This window comes from Nyctibius grandis, chromosome 14, assembly GCF_013368605.1.
Source record: "Nyctibius grandis isolate bNycGra1 chromosome 14, bNycGra1.pri, whole genome shotgun sequence".
NCBI lineage: Eukaryota > Metazoa > Chordata > Aves > Nyctibiiformes > Nyctibiidae > Nyctibius > Nyctibius grandis.
In genome coordinates this window covers 7,606,958-7,627,967 of record NC_090671.1, presented here as the reverse complement: position 1 = coordinate 7,627,967, position 21,010 = coordinate 7,606,958, and the positions used below count along the sequence as shown (strand labels likewise).

Here is a 21,010-nt window from a genome sequence, read left to right as displayed (position 1 = left end):
GAAGGGAAAGGGGGACACGGACTGCTGAAGTGAGTTGTGCAGTTGCACGGCATTCCAGTGGCAGATCTGGGAACAGAGATGAGGTTTCCTGGTTCCTAAAGCAATAACTTTCTTGCTGGCTCATGCTAACAAGCCAGGTAGCAAGCCCGCTCCATTTGGAAACGTCAGTTCTTCTTGTCCCTCTTACACAAAGCCAGGAAGAGTATTTGATAAGTTTTGTTTTGAGACCTCTAAAATTACAACCAGCAAATCCGTAATCACGATTGAGCATATAATTGCATCTTGCCCTGCTGAGAGCTTAAAAATGATGAGAAAAAGCATCTTCAAAGACTCGTCCAAAATGTGAGGGGACAAAAATAAGATCTAGAGAAGGATCTGCCTTACCTGGGGTGTCCCCAATGACCTTTAAATACTTAGGAAATTGGAAGTCTGCATTCCTTGCAAATGCAGGTTTCCCACTCGCCTTTGGGGGATACGTTGTACATTGAGTCATAAAACGTGCTAGTCATTACTGGAGAGCACAAAAGGCAGCTTGCAGAGTTAGGAAGTGTCAAGGATGACTGAGGTGTTAGTTGCATTGCTGTGTGTTTGGGATTTCTCAAGGAATGAGAAAGTGTGGGTGTTAGGAGCATGAGACCTAATCCCATTTATTCAATTACCTGAGCACTGCTTCCAGGAGAGTACTTCCCTTCAGGTTAGTGCTGGGGTCTGAAGCTTAAGACTTGGTAAAGGCATGTGTGACTTAGATTTGGGCAGTTCTGCAAGGTGTTGCTTAATAGTTAAATCCTAACAAGCAGGTCCTTTCCAAATCCTACATACTTGCCTGCTGAAAGCAATGCTGAGATTAAACCCATTGAAATTAAACTGTATTGGCAGTTTTCTGTGTGGCTGGATCCCAGCTTCCCCGAAACACTTAAAATTTGGTGCCACTCCCCCCAGTGCAATCTGGAGGCCTATTTCTAGATCCAGCTACGGACTCAGATGGCCCATGAGAATCCATCAGGGCATTCATAACATGAATTATTATATGATATTATATGATATGAATGATTAGAAATGGGTATAGGTTGTAACATGATGGAAATTTTGATACTCCTGAGGAAGTATCTCACCTTATTTACGCCTATACTGGCCTTTTCAGAGTTTTCTATAGGCATGAGCAACCTCCACAGTAAACTTGCAAATAGATTTATTTGTGGTTGTAAAATGTGTGTGTGTTTGGACAGATAAGGCTTCAGAGAGCTACTTCTCACTAGATCATGTTGTCTTATCTTGCATTTTGGTCCAAATTTAAGTTTTATAGCAAGATCCATGTTTCCAGGAAACCTGTCATTCTGTGGGCAAAGCTGGTTTTGTGTCAGTTCTGCCTGTGATTATCAGATACTCAGTCAGTGCATCAAACAGCAGACATGTTTACAATTCTGTAAAAGCAGACACTTACCTGTTTTTCTAAAAAGCTGCAGAGAATGGTTGGCAGAAAGGAGGAGGGTACTCCTTGGCGCCTTCTATGTGGTACGTCCCAGTGCATCCCAGTTCAAATGAGGGAGGAGCAGCAACATCTCTTGCCTCTTACCATCTGTAGCTCCTGCCTGGATAAGGTGCTTTCAGGATGGGTGGAAAATCTCTGTTCTTGAAGGCATTACGGTTTCTTGCTTAAATCCATGAGAATTAAGTACCCAAATACCGTACCGTGAAAACCTGGGCTGCAAGGTCTATTTTCTGTTAGAGAAGTTGAAGGAAAACTTCTGTTCATGTTGCTTTCACTCTGGCCTGACATTTATTTGACATTGAAAACATCATATTCTTTTTCTTGGATGCTTGGGAGATACTTGAATTGCCTGACAGCAGCATAGTGACTGTAATTGAGGCAGATTAGAAGCACTGGGCTGCTTTTGGGTGCATGCGGCAGCTTTCATGAGATGGAGAGAGGAACTGAAACACTTTTGACTTTGGAAACTGTAGCAGGATCTAATTAGCAATTTCAGGACACAAACAGGATTGGAGGAAGTGTTTGGGTTGGCATATAATAAATTATTTAATAACATGAGGGAATCTTTCCATATGGCACTTATAAAATGCTTATAAAGGCAAGATTGCAGGACTGCCTGTAATGAACCAAACAGGCTTCCAGTGCTAGTCCTGGTGATGAGGAATCACTGACCTTCCATTTCTCTAGGCTGGGACTGGACCTGCTAGCTTCTTAGCAGCTTGGATTCAGATAACCTTTACCCAAAAAAGGTTCGTTGTTTATATCCAAATATTTCCTTCCTACTGGGAAATATGTTGAACTGTTTGATGTTTCCATGAGGGTAAATCCACTGCAGAATAGACAGTTTTATTCTTCCTTCTTATTTGAGGAACTCAAGCTGTGGAGTTCTGCCTTTCACTGCCTTAAGCAGACAGGTCTCTAACAAGCAACTGAATTGATATGAATAACCAAATACCTGTGTAATGGCTTATGACCATTTATGAGACTTTATATAAAAATCGTGATGAGAAATGGAAGTATAAGTAGACTTGGTGAAGGATGAGTAACCCAGAAAGAAGTTTTCAAATTGGCTTCCAAGCATAGTTCAGTGTGTGTGAGCTCTAAAGATTTTAGTTTTTTTTCTTGAAGATGTTTTTCCCTTGGCACTGAAGATAAAACTCAGACAGGCTGTGAACGGGAGAACCTGACAGATGCCAGCCCGAGTGGAAATACTGTCTGTCGATCCTTGTCTGTCGCAGCTCTAAGCAGTGTCCATTGCTGGTACATCCAGATGCTTGTCAGGAGTGTGCAGGCTTTCAAACCAAGCAGAAAGGCCCTCAGCAGCAGGATGGTGTTTTGAAGCACAGTCAGTGGAAACCCCCGTAGTCCCATACGTGACAAAGCAATCCCATTTCTGTAAATTCCCGAGCGATGGAGGATTTGGTTTTGCCTTGCTGGTTGAGATTCAGTGCCAGCACCCCAGTGCGTAAAGGCAGAGAAGGGCTGATCCCACAAGGTGCTGTGGGTCCCCCCACACCCAGACTCAGCATGGGCCCGGTGGAGAGAAATACCATCCATGGAGGTCTGGGGGAGTGTGGCCGCTGCATCCAGGCAAAGCAGCGGCCACTGGCTGCGATCGCCCCCTCTGACACCAGCCAGGCTGCCCGAATGGCTGGCTGCTTTTCCGTAGCTGCCACCTCGCAGGTGGGTGCGCGCAGAGCTCTCCAGTCAGTTCCCACCTGATGCTGGATCTTACAGCTTTGCACCATTTGGCACTGAGGCCTCTCTGCCACTCCATAGCCCCATATGAGCTTTCATTTACTGCCCTACTGTGTCCAATGTAAGTCATACAGCAGGGAGGGCACTTGAGACCATACCCAGCCTTGGGATCCAGTGCATGTCATACAGTCTGTCTTGGAGACAGGAAAGAAGATACTTAAGAGGTCTGCAGAGGTGAGAAAGTTTCCTGTGCTTTTTCTACCTTTCTTGCGTATCTCAGTACTTAATGTCTGAGAGCATGTGGATATTGCAACTAAATAAGCATTATCATGGAGGTTGTTTTATTTTGCCCGGCAACTGTCTTGGGTAGTGTTTCTTCCCCTTTTCTGTGCTTCCCTACTTGCTGAGGTTTTCTGACAGTAAGTTTATAAAGCTGTTCAACGTCTAAACAGTTCTGAATAATGTCAGAATCTTTTTCATAACATAAATTTACTTAAGTGGCATCTGAAGCCAAGGACCAATGCATGATTCCTTTTGCAATAAGCTTTTCTCTGCAGACAGTTTTCTACTGCTAAGCCGGGAGGAAGCTAAAAAGCTCGTTAGCTTCCTGGAGTCAAAGCAGCTGATTGGCATCTGGAAACGCAAAGCTGAGTTTTACAGGGGCTTGAGGCCAAAAATAGGGCAATTTGGAACACATGATCCTTAGTTAAACACACACAAAAGACCAGAGGAAAGAAAATGGTTATGTCCAGGCAGCCACAAGTGGAAGGAAGGAGTCCCTTAACAGTGCTGTTGATTTTCAGTGATGACTCTAGTTGTGAGACATTTTTGTGTTATGAGGCTCTTGGACTTGTTGATTAGATACTAACAGCAACACATTGTATTTTATTACTGAACATAGCTGTGGGTAATTTTTTTATGGTCTTTCCTTCAGGGAATCGCTCAGTATCTCTCTAATAAATACATTCTATACAGTAAGCTCAAACCTTCTGACAGTTGGACTGGACAATTAGGCATCTGCACTAGTAACAACAGTGAAAAGAGTCTGTCTTAGATCTCGGGTCTGGTTCAGCGGCATCACGTGGCAGCTATGATCACAAAAGCAATAGCATGCTTTACTGAGCTGTATGTGGGTTTTGTAAGGAAAGTGTTTTTACCGGGTTTTGGCTTTTTCGGTTTAAGGAAAAGTCCCTGAAAACACACATGTTCTGGCACATACACATGAATGTACAGTTGTAAAAACACATTTGTTTATATAATCTGGAAAGTAGTAATTTTCCTCAAGTTCCCAATCCTCATCAGCTTTGCCAGCTATCTCTATTTCTTTTGTTCCTTTGGGAAACCTTAGCTAAATGGAAAAGGCTTGCAATATGCTCCAAAAAGCAGTGAATTCAAGCCCTACCACGGCAGAGAGTAAGCAAGTTCCAGCCTAGAGATTCCTCCATTTAAAAGCTTTCCCCATTAAGAAGAGAGGTCCATTTTCACACTTGCTTGTATCAGATGAGGCTTTCTGTAGCATCACCTCATTACCGTGTCTTTCCAGAGCTGCAAATGGGGAATGATCTTTGTCTGTGCTATGGATTTGGACTATTGTGGCATCCCCACATGTTCTTGGCTTGTGCTTGCAGCTCTGAGGACAGTAAGTTGACACCTCCCTGAGCTACTGGTGTAACTGGTCCAAAGGCAGGAAGCCAGACAAGCCTCTGGGCCAGGCAATGTTCTTATTTCCAGTGTGGATTGTGCAATCCTTGCAAATAGCTATCTGTGGCTGAAAAGGAGGGGTGACAACAGAGCTGTTTGGTGCCACACACAAGGAGAGACCCCGCAGGGCATGTGAGCATCAGCAAGCACTACCATCTGGGTCCTTTCAGAGAGGAGAAAGAAAACAAGTCAGTCATGGGTGATCCTGAATCATCGCAGAGACAGGATCAGACGTGTCAGAAGCATCCATGGTCAATACTAGCAGCAGCACTGAAATCTGAAAGAATAAGCATGGACATTTGACCTTGTCCACTGTTGTTCCGATATTCCTGTTATGTGGCAGACGGCATCTGGAAATTCAGGTTTTCCCTCCCAGGGAAACATAACACATCAACGACACGCTTGGTATTGATCTTGTGAGCATGTGCCGAATTGCTGTCTGTTTAAGAAGTCCCCAGTGCAATGCACATCATCGATGTGCCCAGTGTCCTTTTGGTATCAGCTGGTTAGAGGCATGCGTCCAACCTGAAAGCTTCAGGAAGAAGCTTCCCTGGAGGCAGCAGGCAAGATTGGCTGCATCTGGGAGCACTTGCATTGCTGCTGTATTGTCATATTGATCCACTGTCAGTGAGATCACTGGCGTGATAAGCCTGATCTGTCTTTTGTCTTAAAGTACTGTCGTGGTTGAGACAAGAGTAAACAACAACCCTTAGGACTACCACAGACACACAATTTCTACAGGCAAGAGAGTGTTCACCCCTAGCTTAGAGTGTCAGGTGAGCCTGAGCTAGCAGGAGTACAGTATGGCTGGCAGTGTCAGGCTGTGAAACCCTGCAGAGCTGGCAGACCTTTGGTGAGAATTAGTTTCCTATTCACTTGCATATGTGAGCCAGGATTTTGAACCAAGTCCCATTTTGAGATTTTGCAGTGGTGATGCAGGGCCTGGAGAGCATTCTGGGGGCTTGCAAACACAATGGTTATGGGAAAAAGGGAACCTGTACTTCCAAACAGATCGTTTTTGATATGTAGCTCATAAAGCAGAGACTGCAATGTGTTTTCTGTGTGTGAGAGAGGGAGAGAACATTGTTTAATGTTTGATTTTTAGATACAAATTGCATTTCAGAACAGACTTGCCTTTGGAATAACGTTTGTCCTGTTCCATTTAAAAGAAAATGCATTCAGTTATCACTGTGAAGTAAATAAAAATAACTTTGGATCAGAGAAAGTGACGAGAGAGCAAGTGTGAACATTTCATGTACTGTACTTAAAGTCTCCAAGGTCAGATGCAAGTCTTCTGGGACTGGGGTAAAGGAAGTATTTACATGAACCATCCATTTTAATCATTCAGCCAAAGGGCTTAATGTTAACTTTGGGTCCAAAGCATTGTTGCTTGTAACAATGGTGTTTCTCAAAAACAAACAAAAAACACTGCCAAAGGTGACCTACAAATGTTTAAACGTGCCGCAGTTCACCCGCGTGCCTCCTCTCCCTTTCAGTGGAGACCTTCATCAGCTCTCCCTCCTCTGCATCAGCCTGGCTGCCAGGTATGTCCTGCCCTTCCCTAACAGGCCTATGGGGACAGCGCATTCCCCTTTTGAACTAGTAGCTTGTGTAGTGCTCTAGTTATCTGCAGCAGCGTTCAGATCCTTATTAAGTACTGGTCCTCCAGAGCCTTTGCTGCTGATTAGTGAACAGAGGAGAGAAGGTTGTTAACGGAACATCTCCAGTTGCCAAGAGACTTCGCTGCGTAGGCTTGAAAAAAGCCTTTGTTATTGGGCAGTGTGTCAAACGCTGTTGGGAGAAACGCTGCTTGCGGGTCCTTTGGAAAGGGAAAACTGTATTAGCTTTAAAATGTCTGCTCACAGAAAACAGAAGTGCTGGAACTCACACAAGGTCAAAATGGGTTGTGTTTAATTGAGCCATCTCTTTGTTGAATTGCATATTCTTTGGATATGAAGTGGAGTATAACCAACCTCTTACAAAGCGCTCTCTGTAGGACAGGTTACTTTGATGACAGCTTGCGGAGCTTGGGAAATGTAAAGAATAATAGAAATAGCAAAAGACAGTTTGCTTTCCCAGGCATCCTTACTTCTCCTGCACTGCCTTCCCCTCCTGTTTCCTTCCCTTGCTGCCTTTCTGTCGTCCCTGCAGTCAGCCTAGCTCCTTGTGTTGTTTTATTGCATAGCTCCACACTTGGTAGTGCTGGTAACATTCCTGTTACACCCTTTGGGGTCGGGAGTTGCTTGCTTCCCTTTTTAACTAGCGTACCATTGCTTCTTTCGTTGTGGGAGGACCTGGTAAGCTGGGAGAGTTTACATAATTTCAGAATTTGTGTGTGACTTAGTAGATTAGTTGGAAAGGTCACACACTGTGGTGTTCGTTTTCTAAATAGAAAAGCTCCTCTTAAACATTTCCTCAAGCCTGATTTGAGTCTCGTGTGTCCCATATTATTCTGGTTGTTCTTTCAATACTATTCAAAGGCTGTTCTGTCTGTCTGCAGAGCTCCCTGCTCACTGGTGGATGCTGCATTCTTGATTGAATCTCTGCAGTAAGCGTAATACCTGTCCTGACTTGTACTGTACCTTGAAGCGAAAGCTATAGGGACTATTCAGAACTTTCCACCTATTATTTCTTCTCCATTCGTGGCAGAAGTTTGCTGTTGCCTCTGTTGTATGACACTCGGTATTCTACATGTATCTGCATCGAGCTGCATTCTCCATCAGTTATGCCAAGCATTTGGCTCTGGAGCTGGCTGCATTTTCGCTGCTGTTAAGCCTTTCAATTAGAAGAATCTTGCAAGTTTATGTTGGCGTTCAAGCTGCTTTGTGCACCGGGTGCTGAAGCACAGCACACAGATGGAATGAGCTGATGGGTCAGGTTTTTTAAGGATGTGATTACTGTTTTTGTAAAAGTAACCAGCTGCCTCCCTCTGCCTTCTATGGGGTTTTTCATGTAGCCTACTGTAAAACCGTGCTGCGGGGTGAGATGTTCCTGGAAGGGGAGCGTTGAACTGCTGGACTGATTTGCTGCTTACATGTTCTGAAAACATTTCTGTAGCAAATAATTCTGAATGGTGGTTTACAACTGTTTAACTTGCAAACAATGAACTACACAGGCTGTAATGAAGTTACCAGCCTGATGTTGGCAGAGGGCAGGAGTCCAGGATCTGTGGAGCTTTTCTTTCTTGCAGAATCAAATTGTTCATTTCTTTTACTGACATGATTCTTTACTGGTTTTTACTTCTTTTTCTTTTTTTCCCTTTCTTTTGGCTCATAGCTTCCTAGTTGCTTAGGGAGCTGCTCTCTTAATCCACGAAGTCTGTTAGTGTATGACCTTGCAGAGAAGTTGCAGTTGGGGCTCCTCTCGCTCCATCTGCCGGTAGCTGGTCACGTCTCGGAGCTGGCCGGCACAGCCCGTGGCCACGTTAACGAGTGCGGTGGCTCGGTACGAGCACATCAGCCCTTGAACTTCCATTCATGGCCAGCACACCCTCAGTGTGGTCCTGGAGTGCATCTCTTGGTTTATTTTCATCCCCAAAGGAGTCCAGGTGGTGCTGCCACTTCATTGTGTTGGGAACCAAAGTGCAGTAAGTGGGAAATTCACTTCAAAAGTGGTCTGAATCAAATCACTGATGTAAGCATGCCTATGGACACTGCAAGAATGAGTAGCTATCAGAGTTTGTTTTAGGGATCTTTTTTTTTTTTTCTAGGGTTAAGAGTTTTTTCATTTTTCCTACAGTGTTGCCATCGTCCTTCCAGCTTCATATGAAATTTGCCTCTCTTTTTAAACAGCAACCCAGAGGTTTTGTATGGATAGAAAATGAAGCAGCAGATTTCTGCTACAGCAGTAGAACTCTCATCTGACCAGCATCCACATGTGTATAATTTTCCACGCCTATAGAGGGAGAATAAATCCTAAATGGGATGGGTGGTGAAGGGGAATAGATTTGGCAGCCTTGCTCCAAAGAGTTGTCTGAATTTGGGATTAAGCTGGCGTATCGGAGATAGGCACCTGGTGCAGTATTTTATGTTATTGCCAGAATGTAGCTAAGTATAGGCACAGGATCAGCATTGCCAAGATGAGAGCAAATAGGTTTGTGGAGGAGATAATCCAGGAACTGCTGCATCATTCTCAGTATATGGACTGAGGGTTGAATGGGTCGAGATGTCTAATCACCCCCAGTTAATTCCTCAGGTGTTTTCCATTCAGGATTGAAACTGCTGTCTGTGCTGTCACTGTTCTGTGGGCAAATAAAGGATAATCCACTTGGCATCTCCTGGTAGCATGAACTTCACACAGAATGAATCCGTTTGCCAATTTTGAGCAACTCTGCTGCAAAGAAGCTCATTTTCCTTTTTTCAGAAAGATGAGACTGCTGCATGTTGGTGAAGATGAGTCTACTGTGGAAGATCTTCCTTTGTATACACGTTCGTGCCATTAGCTAGGAGGAATGCTTAGATGCTGTAAAATGTCTGACACTCAAAATGACATCAGTGTCCAAAGCATTTTCCATTTCTCTAAAAGGCAAAAGTTAATAGTGAACTTGTTTACTTTGCTTTCTCCAATGAAAAAAGCAATAAATGATTTATCCTCATGCTTTTCCAGGAGGAAACAGTGTAGATTGCAACTCAGCACAAATCCGTAACCATTGGAAGTGTCTCATTTATTCTGGGAGAAATTATCTTTTAAGGGTAGTGCTGAATCTGGGCTATAATTAAAACAGCTTTTTAAAGAAAAAGAGAAACGGTGGATATTTTTCTCGTTTGATGTATTACCTATCGCTAATGACCCTCTTTTCTCATTTCCATTTAAAAAATGGATATAAGCAATTAGCCGTATATTGCACAAAAGTAGCATTACCTGAAAAAATAATTAAGATGATCTTGAAATTAAGGAAATCAGTTTTGAAGAGAAGCAGGTGCTTAATGGAGGTGAGACCAGCTGTGCTTCCCAGGAATGAGCTTGAAGCACTTCATGGAAAATGTGCAGGGCCTCCACACAACACTGGAAGGAAATTTATAATAATTCAGACAAATTGCATCCTATAAATAGCAGAGCTGGATTCATTAGGACAGGAGGCAGATGGAGAAAATATAAAACTTATTTGTTTCTTTTTAAGGGACTATAACGCTTATGAAAAGTGTCAGCTTGCTGTCAATGAGGGAAAAACCCTCCGGTGCAGCAGTAACTTTCTTGCTATTAGGTTCTCATCTCTGCTAATGAGCAGCCATCCATGTGGGGCGTTCATAATTCTTTGTTTTAGCAACTCCTGCCTGCCTTTTTCTGGCATAGCCAGGCTGACACAGGAGTGCTGCAGTGCTGGAAGCGTGCAGCAGTTGAGGGGAGAGGGGAAGACATGAGGGAGGACAGAGTTTCATATGTGGTATGTAGCACTTACTGACTCTGTTTAAAACAGATCCTGATGGGACAGAGGCATAAATGTAGTTGGAAAGTGGGGATGTGTGGAGTGGGGTGGACATCATCCACCATACAGGCTAAGGGATTATGCCCCAAAGCAGAAATATATTGGTAATTGGTAGGGGAAATGCTGTGCATTATTGAAGAGAGAAGGTGAAGACATTTTTGAGATGCTTTTACATTAGTAAGAAGGAAAAAGGAGAGAGGCTTTCATGCATGAAGAGAAGTAATGGCAGAAAGCAGGTGGGAGGTGCATGCCTGGAATGCAGCTCTGTCCACAGGAGGTAAGCAGAGGTGAGAGGGTTGTTGCATCTTAATATTCATACACCATGAGGTGCTGCGAAGAAGGAAGAGTGTCCCGCCAAAAAGGAGCGTACAGACTAACAGAAAGGGCACGTTGTAGTCTGCACTTAAATAACAGGAGAGGGTGAACATGTGGGGCTATTTCCAAGTATGCTAAAGTTATGACTAGACATTTTAAAACAAAGCCATCAGGGAAGACTGGCTGAACAATTGCATGCTGTTCAACCACAGGCAAGTCTGAGCTCAGATACAGGAAAGGTAAATGTTCTGTATGGGATATTATCAGTTAATGAACCTGCCTTCCTCCCTTCTGCTGATCTGATTTACATTTCAGCAAAGCTTCCTTAAAATAACACAGTGTCAAAATTCCAGTAAGATGTCCTAAGAGATTTTTTAAGTATTAGTGTTCAGGAAAGGAATATTTCACGCTTATCAGGCAGTTGTGGTTTTTCTTGAGGAGTTCTTAGATTGCCAATTCACCTTGTGAAGTGGCAGAGGAAAAAGGTGATATGAAGGTCATACTGGAGTCAGATAATCACAAACTTATTCGAGGAATGGAGAAGAGCTATACAACTGTTCATGCTTCGTGTATTAAGTAACTACAGTTTTTCTCAGCATTCAATATAGAGGGCAATGATCCCCACACGAGGAGAGGACATTGGAGAAGAGGAAAGTAAGTGGTATGGATTGGCAGGATGCCTTTGGGGATTGCCATCTGTTGTGGCTTGCGCATATCTGTAGGGTGTCACGTAGCAAGCAAGTGGTGGCATTAAAACTGGTCACAGACATGGAGCAGGTTAACTATCCCGTCGTTTGAGAAGAAGGCAAGTGTGCTGGGATGCATGTGAGAAGCTCAGCAGGGCAAGTATAAGCCAGTACATGGGAGCTCATGGGTCCTCATGCATAGACCAGTTTTTTGGTATGGAGCAAAGAAGCTTTTGGCTAATGAAGTGTGTTTTCTTGCTTTCAGTGGAATAAATAAGCCCTGTATATCCAGGGGGTTAACATGGCCTGTGTTTATGGGTAGTGTTATAGAGGGTTCAAAGTATTGGGTTCTGAAATCTTGACTCGCATAGCCCCACAGCAATAACTAGTATGAAAAATATGGAGAAACAGTTAGGTTTGAAATGTAAGGCTTTAATCTCAGAAAGCCTTCAGGAACAGAGAATTTTAAAAAGAAAAAAAAAAGATAGGCTATCCACTGGATAGGATAGCATTGTTCAGTTTTCTTCCTTCTAGGTTTGATCTGAGATGTCTGAAAGATGATAATCTGTGATATGTGCTGAAAAATATGTGTATGAGAGATGGGTGATTTTGAAGAGAAAGTACTGAAGAGAGGAAGTGATTTGTGTTTGTAGGTTTCCTGTCTTGCTGTGGAAAACTTGCCTTGAATTATGCTACACTTCTAGGACAGCATCTTGTTATGTGAAAAACATTCCTTTCGTGTGTACAAATAATAATAAAAAAATCTTCTGCTCAAAACAAATTTCAGATTTCCTCTTTGCCCCCAACCTCATTCACACCTTTATGCTTTCTTTCATGTCATATTTTTCCAGAAATCCTTTCCTAGGTAATGCCCGGTGAACTTTACTTGTTGCAAACACCCCAAAAGCCATCAGTCCAGGAATACCTTCCAGCTACAGTGACTGCAGATGAGTCTATGTTGACCATAGGTTGCTTGTGCCTTCCTGCACTCACCAAAACACTTCAGGGGATTTAGTTTTTTGTTCACATAATCTGAACAGCACCATGATCTTTGAGATCGTGTTTGTATGGCAAGTCCTTTAACTGTATGCTTGCATATTCTTCCCTCATCGATGCAGTGTGTCATGCCACACTTAGTGAAGAAAGAAAAAAATTGCTTCTAAATATGCAACAACTTGAAATGATGGAGTTCTTGCCTAAGACCCCCTTTTTAATGTGGGTGGGTGGATAAATCCTAATCCTTTGGATGAGGAAGTCAAGACATGGATGCTACTGTCAGTTACTCAGTGTCATAAAAGGAAATCCGTGGCAGAGCTGGAAAGAGTTCTCATTCCTGTCATGCTTAAACTGCAAAGCTGATATAGTGACTCTGGGGATATTTAGTTAACATACGTGTCTGTCGCAGTCTCCCAGTGTGGTACGATGCTGCGTATTTCTTTACCTCATATTTGAACTGAAGTCAGCATTTCTCCCTGCCCCTACCAACTGGAGATTCTAGTCACTTTGACATCTTGCATCTTTCTTTGGTCACCTAGGTGTGAGAAGGGGCTGGCTGATGTGATTGTGTAGCTTGCTCTCTTTGGCCCTGTTGTTTGTGTCTGTAAAGGTACTGAGAGAGACTTGAATGAAAACAGGAGTGCAAGGTGAATTTGCAACCCAGTCTACAGATGCAAAGTAAGAATTGTTGCAGACAGAAGTTGTCTCTTGTCACCTTGTTATTACACACAGGTACTCAGCCTCCTAGGTAGTATAGAGCAAGGCACAGATTTCAGAAAGAATTGTCGACCTGAAGGCAAGCAAAGGGGCCTTCAGCCCAGGTGAATGTCCTGTGTGCACCATTTTCAACAACTGTGCATAAAATGTCCTGTATGTGGCAGAAGCCCTTCTTTCTGTGCTGTAGCTTTCTCTTGGCTGTTCTCATATGTGATTAAATAAAGATATGTTATGTGTTTATTTATACATTGCCTTCTCTGTTTCTTTTGCTTCTGTTCTCCTCTTCACCCTCTGCAGGCTTTGAGTTACTGTACCAGCCAGATGTGGTCCGACTTTACCTCTCCATCCTCACCGAAAGTCAGAACTTCAACACTCTGGAAGCTGCAGCAGGGGCTTTGCAGAATCTCAGTGCTGGCAACTGGACGGTGAGTGAAGTCTTCTCTTTAGTGTCTTTTGTTTCCTTTGTGTAAGTAAAGAACAAAGCTGTGTCCCATTGTAAGCGCACTGTTACTTTGTGCATTTATATCTCCTTTAAAAAGGAAGGAGATGGGAACTCCAGAGAAACTATTTCCATCTTATTTGCCCACTTAAGATGTTTTGCATCTTCTGGACCGATGGTGTTTAGGTAGTAGAAGTGTCACTGGGCTCATGATGATTTAACCATGAGCATGTTTTACTACTAAAACCACTTAACCATTGCTGCGGCCATTCAGAAAAGCCCGTTGTTAGATGGTTAAGTGTCCTGAATACTTAATTGGATTGTCAGATTGCTCAGGAAACTGCACTCCAGTGTGTCCTCTGATATCCTCTCTGAAGCATCCCCAGCACTAATCAGGCAGTTCTCTTAAAGGTGTGCCCAATCACTTCTAGAACCACGTGGCAAAGCGGGACTGAGCAGCAGCCTGAGGATCAGCAGGATGGTGTTTCACAGCTGTTTTGAATCCAGTTGTATTTTAAAATCAATCATGAAAGAGAATAAAAGCATGAAATCGGAGGTGGGGGAAGATAACAGATGCTTTGGATGCTTTACTCTTCCCTCCAAATGACCTCTTTTTTCCTAATCCAGAGGGATGTGTTTTCACCCTGAGGTGTGTACAGAACAGATGCTGGCAGATGATGCTCCTTACTTCTATTTCTGGCCTCTTTCCCCAGCAGCTTGCTAAGCTGTAGGATGAACTTCTACATCCTTCCTTCCTTGGTGCTTGATGAACTTGAATGATGGGTTAAGTTATAGATGCCTCAGCAGGCACAACCTAAGTAGTCTTTGCAGAAAAAAAAAAAATTAGTTACAGCACTGAAAGAAATGCCAGGGGCAAGGAAGGGGCAGATATATGAACTCACAATACTTTGTGTTGTTTCTTTTCCCTTGTGTGTTCTGGTCAGTGGTCCACGTACATCCGTGCAACAGTGCGGAAGGAAAGAGGCTTACCAGTGCTTGTGGAGCTGCTCCAGTCCGACTCTGACAAGGTTGTAAGGGCTGTGTCCATTGCTCTGAGAAACCTTTCCATGGATCGTCGCAATAAAGATCTTATAGGTATCTTCTGAACTTTTCTAACGAGGCTGGGATCTTGGATACCTTGAGAGACCTCACATTTCTGTCACTTGGGCTGAGGATTCGTTTTGTAGGCAGTTTCCATCTGCGCTACCTAAGGTTACTCTGTAGCCACCAAGTGGAGGGCTGTCATCTCAGAATGTATTTCCAGCCCATTCAAACAAGCCATGGTTTGAGGGGAGATCTCTAATTCAGGAGTCAGAACAGATGTAGATTTTTGCAGGAGAGGGGAGTGTGTGTAGGTGTGCAGAGGAGTGGGTGGGTTAAGAGGTTTCTTGTCTCTTCCTTAGCTGTGGCTGACATAGCACTTGTGCTCCTACTCACATGTGGTGGTTACAGAGACCTTGCTCCCTAGGCCTGCTATTTAGATTAGAGTGGGAGTCTTGCCCTTGGTATGCTGAGCTAACCTAGGGAAGCGCGGTGGGCTCTAAAATTGTCCCTTTTTTCTTGCTTCCTCCATCCCTTCTCATCCTTTCACATGGTAGTTGCTTGTAGAAGCTGGACACCAAACAACTTACTCTTCTTCAAGTTAGTTCTTCAGCAGTGCTTACTAGCTCCTATCCAAGGAGGTAAATAAGCATTCACCTGCCCATAAGCAGGAATCTGAAAGATTCAGCTGTGAGTTGAGTTTTCCTCTAGATGCCTCTGTATTTAACTGATGTATTTGTTTAAACTCTAACCTTGTCAGGCCAGGAAATATTGGTCACACGTTTAGGGCTGTCATCCAAGTTGATACTAACAAATAGCAAGGGTAGGATTCTGCCTTAATACATCAGGTTCTTTTTTTAATAGTTCAGAGGTGTAGCTAGACAAATGGTACAGACACACACCTGGGAGTGATAAACTCTGGACTCCTTGTTTTTTCTCCAGTACTAAACACTGAGAAGGCTAACTGCACCCAGGAGGAGATACTCTTACCTTTGCTGCGGGAAGGTTAATAAATGCATGGCTGCACACCTTGCCCCAGAAGGCCTATTACAAGGCTAAGCTGAGGAAGCCATGTGTGTGTATTAGCATGAATATGTGGCATTAGCAGCAGCTACTGGATGCTTTTTGCCTCAGGCATTGCAAAATATAGATGCTGGCTGTAAAATTCTCAATATAAAGATTGCCTTTTTTTTCCCCCCTCAATACCTTTTAGCATTCATGATGAAGGAGTTTTTCTTGGGTATCAACTCTTACTCACCTTGAAATCATGAATGATAAATACACTGTTAGGTTACAGTCTTGAGGTTCAAAACATGTGCCTTATAAAGTTTTTCACCTGACAAACACCCTTGAATTTTATCATTCAGCATGGGAAGCTGAATGATTATTAGGGCTGACTAATGGTATCTCTTCCTCTTATCTAGGTAGTTATGCCATGGGTGAGCTGGTAAGAAATTTGCCCAGCAGGCAGCAGAGATCAGCAAAGAACCTGGAAGAGGATACAGTGGTTGCGGTGTTGAACACCATCCATGAAATCATTACTGACAGCTCAGAAAATGCAAGGTCTCTGATCCAGACACAGGGCATTCAGAAGCTGGTAGCTATCAGCAAGTCAAGGTAAGTGACAGTTGAAAGCAAAATGTGTAAGACCTCACTGCAAACATGAAAATGTCACTATGAACAGCAGCTTTTGCTTTGTGAAAGTATTCAAGCATCGTAACCTTTCAGAGCCTTTAATTTCAGAGCAATTAATGTATATGCAGTAAAAACAGTCAGCACCTTTAATAGGTTTGCTTGATTAAAAAAAAAGTTAATTGAGTAGTCACTTCAGTCATGTTAAGACATGCTCTCTTCTTGTCAGGTACATCTTAGCACCACGTATGCATTTAGCAGACATCATTTGCAGTGAAACCATCTTTGTTTTTAGTGTGGGAGGCCTTTTTCCTGTGGCAGCATTCCATTCCTGGAATGCCAGTGATGAAATCCGTTTCCTCTAAGTAAAACGATTAATGATGTGCAGTAATCGTTCTGGCCGAAGGGCTGGCGGTGGTAATTTGAAGTGACAAATTTTCACTCTGCAGTTCTGTTGAAAACTGTGTTCTGACTGCTTTAGAGAAAAGTTTGTTTCGTATAGTTCAGCCAGTTAAACACTACAGGTGTGTTTTCAGCAAACTTTTGGCAGAGTGGCTGAAGAATTTGTTGGGTTGCATTGTTATGAAATAGGAGAGCCAACCAAGATTCTAGCCCTGTATTATTTTATAGAGGGTGCTTGTGTACTGACTTAGTAGGGAATGGATAAAATGTCATTTTGTGTTTAAAAATAGCTTATTTTTGCTGACCCAAATTGCTTTGTAAGGTATTTTAAACCATGAAGCAACTTCACTGAATTGTGAGAAATATGTGTAAGTTGGGGTGAAGGTTTAAAAAGTGACTTAGAACTTGTTTTGTTGGTTCTTTTCCTAAATAATTGCAGGCAGGATGGAATCCATCTGTTTTTTGTTAATGACAGCTACAAGACAAAAGGGTCACCCTGGCCTCAATGCTTGCCCAGCAATACACGTGAAAACGCAGAAATATGCACAAGTTACAACTTTTGGATTTTCTTTTTTTGTCAGCAAATACCTACAGATATGAAGAAGTTACTGAATGATTTCACATATATCTTATAGCTTATAGGTTCAAAGAATACCTGTATGGAGTACTAAGTTATCTCCTGGATATTGTTTTGGTGCAAAGAGGTCAACATATGAATAGTCTTATATTGCTTGATACTTAAGCTCTAATTTTATCTTGCAAATCAGCCAGTCTCCCAGAGAAACAAAAGCAGCATCTCACGTTCTTCAGATGATGTGGAGCTATAAAGAACTACGAAATGCCCTGCAGAAGGATGGGTGGAACAAATCCCACTTCCAGGTAAAGATGTTGGGTCTTAGATATAATTGTGAAAATGCCTGAGAGGAAGATGTCCTACCTTAGTCTGATAGATTGTGGGCTTTGGTTCTGTTCTTCTAGGTGATAGAACAATGTATTGTAATCTATTCAGTCACAGCATCATGCATGTACTTGCTGGGTATGTTTTTCAGTGGTCTGTGGAATGTATCTGTTTAGGTTTTGGAAGTATGCCACCTTGTATAGGCCAAATGCTCATGCTTTACCGGAGGAAGAATTAGCATGTCTTAGTTGTCTCTCATTTGAAACATTCTCAGCATAGGGCAGCCACCTGTTCTTGACATGCAGCCTCCTCATCTTTCCTTGTGAAAAGGTTTTGCTCTTTTTACAGACCAACAATGCTGCCATTTAGGTAACAGGAAAAAAATTCCACCAACAAATCTATATGAAAACAAAAAATACCCCAGTGCCATATTATCAACAGAAAGGGGCCTTAGCAGCATCCCATAATCTCTCTCCATACTGTTGGTTTGTTTATTTTTCTTACTCAATTTCCCTGAGTAGCAATTTCACATTTATGTGATTTTTGTCTCATAGTCTGTTTCGGCAACTCCAAAGGGTTCCAAAGGTACTGCTGGCAGGTCTGGCTATGACGACAGCACTTTGCCTCTGGTGGATAAAAGTCAAGGTCAGTTCTGCTCTTTATCACTTTTTCTATTGTGCTTTGCTTGCTTGTTTTCTGGATTTGCCACATCTGTGTTATGGCATGAGGGGGTAAAAATGTATTTATTTGTGTGGTGATTTTTACCCCACAGTCCCAGAATGATCAGTCCTGTTAGCTGGATATGGACGGTATTCCTTCCCTGTGAAATGTACACTACTGATGGTGTTTTCTGAACTTGTATGCAACATAATCAGTTAAATCATCCTGGGAGAATTTGGGATAGGCATGAGTTGGAACTTCAAAAGAGGACAACAGCCTTGTTTGACAGAGTTATGTATTAATAAATCTAGTCCTCAGCCAGGCAGTGGGCTTGGCCTTAGCCCTACTCAGTACTGGACTCTTTTCCTTTCTAAATAAATGTGCCTGTTTTGGCAGTGTTTCTTCCTCTACTGTGCAGGTTTTTTTCGTTGGAGATAGTTTATCCAAACACTAGCTAAACCTGTCTGCTTATTCAAGAGGCCTGGTGCAGCCGTACCAGCACTGGTGTAGTTCCAGCCTTAATTTCATTATGATTGCTTTGTCTCTGAACCTGGTTCTAGTTTCTAATGCTCAGATGTTAAAATTTCTTTTCAGAAATCTTTAGTCTCCAATGGCAGAGTTTGACATGTTTTTACTGCAGAAAGGACAGGCCCACACAGCTCTGCCTGTTTCCACCTTCCCTTTGATCAAATTTGGCAGATGGTGCCAACAGAGGATGACTTGGGTCAGTTTGCTGATCTGACAATAAACTTACTGTTTTCTTTGTGGGTTAGCTCTCTGTTGGCTCAGCAGGCTGCTGGATTGGATTGTGTGCCGTGTGAGGCTGCACCCTTAGTGATTTTCTTTCTTTTCTATTCTGGAGAAACCAGAGAGATGCTTGTTAATAGTGGTAGGTAGTCCAAAGCAGAACTGCGGTTTCTGTTATCCCTTGGAGAGAGGGAGTTCTATATTAGAGTGTCAAAGCAGAAAATGTAAGGATTACATGTGCTCTCTGGAGAGCTTAAATCAAACTTCCCTTTCTGAGTGGATAACAGTTGAATAGTCTGGGGGTTTTTTTCCAGTAGTCTCTGCGTACAGCACTTTATGGACCTCTCTGGTCCTGTGACTAATTTAAAAATACCAGGTGTTGAGAAAAGCAAATGTAACTAAAGTTCTTTCAATGTTTCTGTTTTATAGATAATGAGAAGGCTGGGAGTCGTGATATGATACCTATGGATGAACTTGGCCCAGGTAAATTCAGTCGTAGATCAAACCCTCTGTCTGTTTCAGTAGAGCACACTGTCACTCATGGGAAAGTTCAACTATTTCTCTAGGCGATATTCTTTCAGATAGATAAAGCTGACATTTAAAACCAGAACATTACCTTACAAAGGATTGGTTGTCGTCTTTTTTTTTTTCTGTCTTTTTTCTTTTAAATACATGTAGAGTGTACACACCAATTTCTCCAGTACTTTAAGCATATAATGGAGATATGCTGACCTAGCTTTCATTCTAGTCTCTGGCCCTTGAGGCAGCTGCATTCCCTATTACAGATCTGGAAGTCTGGGGATTCAGAAGGAAATAAGAAGAGTTGAAAATTTACTTCAATGTAATGTTTGTGTTTAAATCCGTTCTGCCTGTGTTTTCTGTAGGTAACACCAAAAATAAGTTAGCATGTATGATACTCCTGGCTCCACCTTTCATTTGCCTGCAACTAGCCGGGCCTGGCTTTTCCTACAGACTGAGAACAGCCACCTGCTGTCAGTGAAGTGCTTTGAGATTGACAAGCTCTGCAGTTTAAGACTTGTAGAGGGTTTTTTTCTTTACTGAGGTAGATAAAGGTGCTGTGTGGTCTCTTGGGAATCTGCTTTACTTCTTGCAGTTGACATTATTTTTATTTAAATACCTATATTAATGCCTCCAAATCAGTTTGATATACCACTATTTGTGATTGTAGCTGAAAAAAGTAGCATGTTAGAACCAAGCTGAAAGCCAAGCATGTTCAGAAGTTAAAATAACAGGTATATATTACCTTTCGTATTTTCAGAAAAATGAGGTGCCATCTGCCATGAATCAGCTGTCCACGTGTATTTTGCCTAAGGGAGCACTGAAACACTTGTTCTCACAGTGGAAGAAAATAACTTCAGAGAAGGTTGTCTGGCAGGATAGCTGTGTGCTAGCAGGTGCTGCAGTATGGGCAGTGCTGGTTGTTTGTAGTCTCAATATTAATTGTTGCCGTATGCTTTCAGGAGTAACTGGTACAGCTCGAGTACAAAATTAAATGCAAATTAACAGCATATGTACAACATCGGGCAGATCCTCTGGGCCGTTCTGTTCTCCAGTCTTTTTATCACTAGTAGAAGATGAAATCTGTCAAGTTTTCCTGACCCCAGCTCTTAAGCGGTTTTTAACTCCAGTGTGACTAACTTTGTGCTGTTTCAGAGGTCAGCTGAGAAGGGTCTAAATTAATTTATCCAGTTTACTATCCTTAATTCCAAGGAACTGGAATAACAACTTAGTACTTCATCTCTTTCCTTCAGGCTCTTCCAAATACCGTATGTTTTTTGTCTTGTGGGCATACTTGCATGAGGAGCTACTCTAGACTATATTTTCTGATTTTAACTTCATTGTGGACTCTTGTATTCTGGAATCTTTGTTCTTTTTCCACTCTGGAGTGAACTGGCAGATACAAGGAGCAGAATATCAACATGTAGTCCTCTGGGATTGTACCTCCAATAAGCAGTTTGGTTGTGTCCCCACATACTCCACACCAGTCTATGTTGAGCCTCCAGGAGAGACTGACCTCACTTGCATTTGCAAAGCAAATGCAAGACAGAGTACCAGAGAAAGTTGTTCGGCATCCTGGTGTACCTTTTTGTTTCTTCTTAATGCAGGAAGTCCTGTGCCCTGGTTGCAGTTGTATGTTTTTCCC

At 42.6% G+C, this 21,010-nt stretch overlaps 1 protein-coding gene across 7 annotated transcripts in view; it reads left to right on the top strand.

Moving 5' to 3' along the window:
* Positions 1-21,010, top strand: part of ARVCF (ARVCF delta catenin family member) — a 272,468-nt gene that overhangs the window by 238,804 nt on the left and 12,654 nt on the right. For all 7 annotated transcript variants that reach the window (XM_068412186.1, XM_068412188.1, XM_068412183.1 and 4 more), the window contains 6 exons: positions 13,325-13,452; positions 14,411-14,561; positions 15,932-16,124; positions 17,309-17,420; positions 17,994-18,084; positions 19,276-19,329. In XM_068412186.1, the coding sequence (XP_068268287.1) occupies positions 13,325-13,452; positions 14,411-14,561; positions 15,932-16,124; positions 17,309-17,420; positions 17,994-18,084; positions 19,276-19,329 (729 nt within the window). The remainder of the gene's footprint in view (positions 1-13,324; positions 13,453-14,410; positions 14,562-15,931; positions 16,125-17,308; positions 17,421-17,993; positions 18,085-19,275; positions 19,330-21,010) is intronic.